The 7,225-nt window shown below is 36.0% G+C and overlaps 1 protein-coding gene across 1 annotated transcript; it reads left to right on the plus strand.

Annotated features, from left to right (window-relative positions):
• The first annotated feature begins 6,046 nt into the window (after positions 1-6,046).
• Positions 6,047-6,775, plus strand: LOC132031618 (uncharacterized). Its single transcript, XM_059421585.1, has one exon. It carries the CDS (start codon positions 6,047-6,049, stop codon positions 6,773-6,775), a length of 729 nt encoding a protein of 242 aa, XP_059277568.1.
• The last annotated feature ends 450 nt before the right edge of the window (positions 6,776-7,225 follow it).

Below are 7,225 nucleotides of genomic sequence, written 5' to 3' on the forward strand. Positions count from 1 at the left end.
TTTTTAAGGGTTTCCACTCTTGATTCTTGTTGGTTTGATGAAAGTTGATCATCAATTTCCTTGGTGTTCTTATGGATGAATTGTATGGAGTGTTCCTAGATATTTTTTGAGTTGTGGAGATGAAAGAGAAATGAATTAAAATGATATAGAGTCCTCTTATATTAATCTCGGGCACATACGACCAAGAGTCCACCACCCAACATACGGTCGCATGCTTTATACTAGCCGTATGTATGGCCGTAGATCTGGTCCCGTTAAGGAGACATGTTATACTAGGAAATTTCGAATCTACGGTTGGACATACGGTCGTAGATTTTTTATACGCGCATGTCCGGCCGTACGTTTGCAGCTAAATGTTTGACTTTCCGAGACTTGTTCTCGTCGACTCGTTGATCTCCGATCCTTGAACCTTCTTAACACTTTTTAACACCTCAATAATCTAAGGGATGTTATAACTCTTGCTCGAAAGTATCATTAAAACATCATTAAACCTCGATTCTCGTAAATCATGTCCGACACACCATTGAGCTTGCTTTCATAACAACTGACCTCCTTATCTTCGAATATCTTTGGAAATCTTAATTAGGACCCTTAAATGCTATTTCTTTTCTTATCAAAACATCGTATACATCATACCCTTCGATGGCCTATTCGCATTCGTACGCTAATGGGTGAATTTTCAGGTGTAACAATACCTTTACATGGGGGATTGCCAACGCATCGTCTTTGAAACGAGAATCGGTGTCCGAGGTAGTTGGAATTCAAAACTGCCATATTTGGCTTTTCTATCTGAATAAGCACAGGCTTGTCATTTTTTGGATGTCGGACATTTTAGCGTAGCGCATGGGTGGTCTAAAAAAGGCCGTAATCTTGATTTTTTTAAAGAGTTGTGATTTGGATTTTGTAATATCATGATAGTGTAGCGCATGGGTGAGCTAAAAAAAAGTTGTGATTTGAATTTTGTGAGATCAGGATAGCGTAGCACATGGATGGGATAAAACGGATCATGACTTAAGTTTTGTTACCGAACCTGGTGGTCCCCACGAGTCAATCAAAAGAGAAGAAAAACTCAAGAGGTAAACGTGTTAGTTCATTAATCATAATAAGACATGTAACATCTCGTTTTACTTGAAACATATTGTGCAAACTTTGGCTCACATAGAGACTTGGAGATGACCCTACGGACAAGATTTTGCCCATTCGATCGATTTTGTGCGACTTTGGTAATCTTTGTATGTGACGTTGGATCTTTGAGGATGACACGGTCAACGAGTATTGGATGATGACTCGACCATTTTGGACTTGAATTGTTTGGACTTTGAAAGGGCAAAGTATGACCTTAACGATCTTTTGGGTCTAATAAGAATGATTTTTTAGGAATGAAGTAGTCGGCAATTTGCGACGGCTGGGCTATTTGTCTTAAAACTTTAGAGGTTGCGAGGACCGAGGGGTGCAGCTCTTAGCAATATTGAGTGTAAAAAATGTGCTTTTGGAAATGACGTGGTTCATGTGGATTGGATGATCATCGAATGACATTTTAGAAGTTTTAGAAAACTTGAATTTTGACGTGGTGTTTTGAGATTTTACTTTGGAGTGCGTTTTGATGACAATCTAAGATTTTGGGAACCAAACTATGGACTATTCGTGTTTGAAGCAAAACAGATGTCTTTATATGGGTAAATAAAAAATTGGCATGGGAAAGCAGAGTATATAGTACGTAGCATGTAAACAATATATATCATGTAATCAATATATCAACAAAAGTATACTAACGTTTGAAGGATGCAGGTACCGTTAAGATATTCTGTTTGCCCTAATATATACAACATTGATAAATATCGAATGGGGATACATAATAGGGGAACGGGGCATACAAAATATCACCCCGCAGGGTATTACATTCTAAACTAAGAAGTAAAAACCCAAACCCAAACCCAAGGGCAAACGGTTCCTATAACGGCATGTACATCCTTCAATTTTTCACATAGTTAGATGCAGGCGGTCTTCCTATCCGATTCAAGTAGGTCTGAGATACCCAAATCGGTCTATGGTCAGTATGCGTTATATCAGTAAGGATTTGACTTTGCTCTACGCTAATTATTCTAAAGTGGTTTTTCAAGAAAATGACACAAAAAGTTACCTAAGCGGACAAGTTCAGCGGGCTTCTGCGTCGTGGGATGACCGCATGCCCACTCGACCTAGAGACTTCCAAAGAATTAGCTAAAAGGTGTTTTAGTGAAGGTATGACCGAAGCTCATCCAGCGTCGTTACCTTCAGAAAAAAATATAAAATAAATGTCAGGAGTGGCCAAGTATGCATACATGAATGATAGTTATATTTTGCAAAAATTTAAACACATAAACAATTTATATCATACAAACACACAAATTATTGGAACCCTTATAGTTAGAACATTAAATTGTCCCCAGCGGAGTCGTCATATGTAGCGGTTCGTATTTTTTCCGATTCGTATTTGCACTTGCCTCATTTAAAAAGGAAAGTGTCCCGAGGAAGTACGATTGTCAACCGTACCTGGAAAAAGAAAAAAATATACTTCTACGTAGATGGTACTCTAAATGGACTTATTTTAGAGTCGATACCTAATTTTTGGAAAATTAGGAAAACCAGTTCGAAAAGGGTTCATTCAAAACGGTTAAATTTAAAAGAATCCTAATCTAACCAAAGTATGGGTAAGAGTTTTGGTGATCCCCCGGGGGAAGGTGTTAGGCACCCCGGTATTAAGGATCTGTAAAATATTATTGCTCTACGAGTTCTAATAGTATGCCTTTGTAGATATAAATTGCTTGTGATAAAAACAGTTTTTGTTTCATATTTCCACAAATAGAAATTAGTCATTCATGCCAAAAACATTCCTTTTCAAGAAATGAAAAATGTAGAGTTTTGCCCAAAATTGGACCTTTTTTGGATTTTGGACTAAAACACTTAGGTTAAAACCCGAAGGCGTTAACCCAAGTAGAACACTACGTAAGCCCACCCGAGTTTAGAAAAAGGTTTTTTAGAAAAAATATTTTTAAGTATGGAAAATAGTTTTTATAGGCATACTAATATACTCCATAGGTTAGCCATATTTTTAGAATTGTTATCCAATTTTTGGTTTCAATCTTTACAAAACGTCTCAAACTCGTTAGCCATTTTAATAGTCAAAACAGTTCACCCAAAATGATAATCCAGGTTTACAAAACATCTTTTCCAACTCAAGTTTCAAATCAATCATAGTAGTCCTAAAGTTTGGCTATAAGTTCAAAATCATATCAAAAGTATCCAAAATCCTCAAAATCATCCGCAATCCTAAATTTGCCTAAACGCTTTTTTAAAAAAAAATTGAAAATAAATTTTAGCAGCTCTTAGGGGTGATAATCTCATTCAGGGTTCTAATTTATATACAAGCATACATATATATAATCAAGTAAATAATATAAAGAGTAGGGAATTGGGCCTACCAAGCCCAATAGAAAAATGCATAAATAAATAATTCCGCTCCAAATTATGTTTCAATGCCTTAATCCTTCCATGATAGGGGTTGACTCGATCTAGAAATGTTAGTGGGCCTCGAAAGATGCACCAACAAATTGGGGAGGTCACAAAAGATAGGTGTACAAAACATTAGTAATAGGCCGAGGTCAATTATTTAATTTACAAAGCCAAAAAAAAAAAATGAATTACAATACTTTTAAACCAAGCCCATAATTATCATACTAATAAATAAAAGGACAATTTATGCAAAAGGCCCAATAGTTTGTTATATTGCATTGTGCATCTCTTATGATTATGTGGTGTTGTGTAAGGTGGTGATCAATACGAAGGTAAGTGTAAAAACGAATTACTAAGTGGTAAACTTCTGCATTAAGTCTAGTGGACTTAGGGAGTTCCATGATTGGTAGATGTGTGGTAAGTATGTTCCGTGGATGCATCATGTCTTAGTGAGTGAACTGGATGGAAGGCTCTAAAGCTAAAAATCAGGAATTAGGTGTTAGTGTAAATAAAGAGCTAAGACTTAATTAATTGGCCTAAGGAATATGAAATAGGGCTACATTTGACTAGTCGGATAACCCGTAATCTTTGTAGAAATAAGAGAACCGAACTAACAGGAAGTAGAGAGGTGAGCTCATATCGGTGTAATAATCTATATTCGGAGTCTTGAGGGCACCCGTTGACTTATCTGCTTATCTCATTGATTTTATGTTGTTTTGCGTGAACTAATCTTAGTCGACCTATGATGCTTACCAGTACGTGTAGTGTACGAATACTACTCTTGCTACATCCTTTTTGGGTGTAGGTATGTTGCAAGTTTAAGTTGAAGTTTTTTCTTGTGGATTACCAGACATCTTCCTACAGCCTTGTTCATCTCATTCCAGGCAGAGACTATGTTATTTATTTTGTTTATCCTTGTGTAATAGGAGCTCTTGTACCTGTCTAGACTAGATCCCGGGGAGTTTTCAGTTTTCTTTTATCAATAACAGAGTCTGTATGAGCATTTACTTTTCAATTTGTGATCATTAAGTATTTGTTATTAATAAAACTGGCTGAATATTGGGTTGGTTGGTAAGGGTTTGCCTACTAGTTAGTAATATAGTAGGTCCCCGCACGATCCGTAAGTTGGGGTCGTGGCATGAACCTACCGAATTTCAGACCAATCAGAGTTCATAATATTCCCGATCTCTAAATCTATGACCAAATTCGAAAAATAACTTATCCAGGCAATTCAAGAAAAAAAAAGATCTTTCTCCTTATCATATATCAATTCATGTTGAATCATCATGTGTAATCATGTTCCAGATTTGACATAAATAAAATCGATCTAAAGAATATCATTTTCATACTTAAAACAAATTATAATCCGACAAACCACCTAAAACTCATCTAAACAATCTCGGAATGCCAGAAAACGACACCAATCATTGCAAATGCATCTTTTACCAAGAAAGAACAAATACATGTAAGTCTAGAACTAAATTAACATACATTTCAACTCCAAAACTATGACCAAATTAAGAAGATAGCCATCTTAGGTATATTTAGAATTAAATAACCTGATTCAAATTTCCATTGTCCTTTTATAATTATTCATGGTGTCCCTTCTTCTGGATATGATACACAACACCTACTTTCAACAAAATGTCCTCTCGATTAATACAACTGAGAATCCAAGGTACTATGTTTTCTCCTTTTAGGTGAAAACCTCGATATCTTTTTTAACTAGTAAGTATCTAAACTAGTAAGTATCTAAAGGTAAATCTCCTTTCAATAGATGAAACTCTATCACTAGCATACACTTATTCAGGACAATTTACACATGGTACATTAAGCATATTTCAATGATTCAAATAACTAGACCACATTAGTGGATCCTATTTATTAATCATAACTTTCAATCCACGTGTTGATACAATCTCACCTGTAAAAAGCCTCACGAATTTTCAATGATTCCAAAAAAAAACCATTTTTATGGTAACTATTTACTAATCACAAATCCGTAATTTACTCGTGTAATTATAACCTTCAATATATGTTGATATCCATTTTGATGCACAAATGAAGTCACAGGTTTTTTTTTTTTTTTTTTAAAAAAAAACATGCTGGTCATGGTGGGCCACCGCGTAAAAAAAAGTTGATATGCCGCGTTGCCAAAAGCGATAGCCATAAACCCTTGTTTGTGATTAGCTATGCCCAACCAACAAAAACATAAGAATATTGTGAATTCTGATGGTTATCCATCAATTTACTTGGCCATTAAGTCATTTAGCCATCACGTTACTTGGGCACTAAGGGAACGTGGCCTCCAAGCCTTTCCCTGGTTGGCTTGGCCACCAAGCTGTTCTCTTTTCCCTCCTATAAATAGGAGGCTCATTTATTCATTTGTATATCAGTTAAAAGTTGAATAATATATCAGTCTCTTTCTATACACTTGTTTTGGTGTATTTACTTTATAGTTTTTATTTTATAACACATTATCAGCACGAGACTCTGTCATCTCGAGCAAATACTTTAAAAGCCTCGAAGGTATTGACTCTTTTTTCCTTAATTAATGGCAAATCTCTCTAAACGTGAATTTGTAGCCTTGGATATATCAGGCAATAGCTATCTATCTTGGGTTCTCGATGCCGAGATTCACCTTGATGCGATGGGTCTGGCAGACACCATCAAAGATAAAAATCAGGCATCAAATCAAGACCGTGCAAAGGCAATGATATTCCTCCGCCATCACCTTGATGAGGGCTTGAAAATGGAATATCTCACTGTTAAAAATCCTCTTACTCTGTGGAATAATTTGAAAGATAGATATGACCACCTGAAGATGGTCATACTTCCACAAGCACGTTTTGATTGGCTCCATTTAAGGCTACAAGATTTTAAATCTATTTGTGCGTATAATTCTGCAATGTTTAAAATTATTTCTCAGTTGAAATTATGTGGTGAAAATATTACTGAGCATGATATGCTGGAGAAAACATTCTCCACTTTTCCCGCCTCGAGTATGCTCCTGCAGCAGCAATACCGAGAGATGAGGTTCAAGAAATATTCTGAACTAATTTCACATCTTCTAGTGGCTGAACAACATAATGAACTATTAATGAAAAATCATGAAAGCCGACCTACTGGTACTGCCCCATTCCCTGAAGTGAATGAGGCAAATTTTCGCCATTCTAGGCGTGGAAGAGGTCGTGGCCCCAGTCGCGGTCATGGCCGTGGTCGAGGAAGGAATTTTAATCATGATTCTCGTCTTGCACCAAATAATACCCTTCACCACCAGTAGTGTAAAAAGAAGGATGAAAAGCATGAAGCTGTGCAAAAGAAAAATTCAGAAAATAAATGCTTATGATGTGGAGGAAAGGGGCACTGGTCACGTACCTATCGTACGCCAAAGCACCTAGTTGAGCTGTATCAAGCCTCTCTCAAAAAGGCAAAAAAGAATGCCGAAGCAAATTTTATTTCTGAAGATAATGTTGAGCCCATGCATCTAGATATGGCAAATTTCTTTGAATTCCCTGAAGGAAAAATAGATCATCTGATCGGTGATGGATCTGTAATAGTTTAGATATTTTCATCCATGTTGTTACTATTAGCTATATTTGTTATGTAAATAAAGTTTGTGTAATGCTTTGTTTAATAATAATATCTACTTTAATGTTCTCTTTGTCTATTCTTTCATTTTGAAGAATATTTGGAAATTCGTCAAATTTTGTTTGGATCAATGACCAATCAT

The sequence above is a fragment of the Lycium ferocissimum genome, chromosome 9 (assembly GCF_029784015.1).
Source record: "Lycium ferocissimum isolate CSIRO_LF1 chromosome 9, AGI_CSIRO_Lferr_CH_V1, whole genome shotgun sequence".
Lineage (NCBI taxonomy): Eukaryota > Viridiplantae > Streptophyta > Magnoliopsida > Solanales > Solanaceae > Lycium > Lycium ferocissimum.

Coding starts and splice junctions, on each gene's coding strand:
- LOC132031618 (XM_059421585.1), top strand. CDS start 6,047: ATGGCAAATCTCTCTAAACGTGAATTTGTAGCCTTGGATATATCAGGC.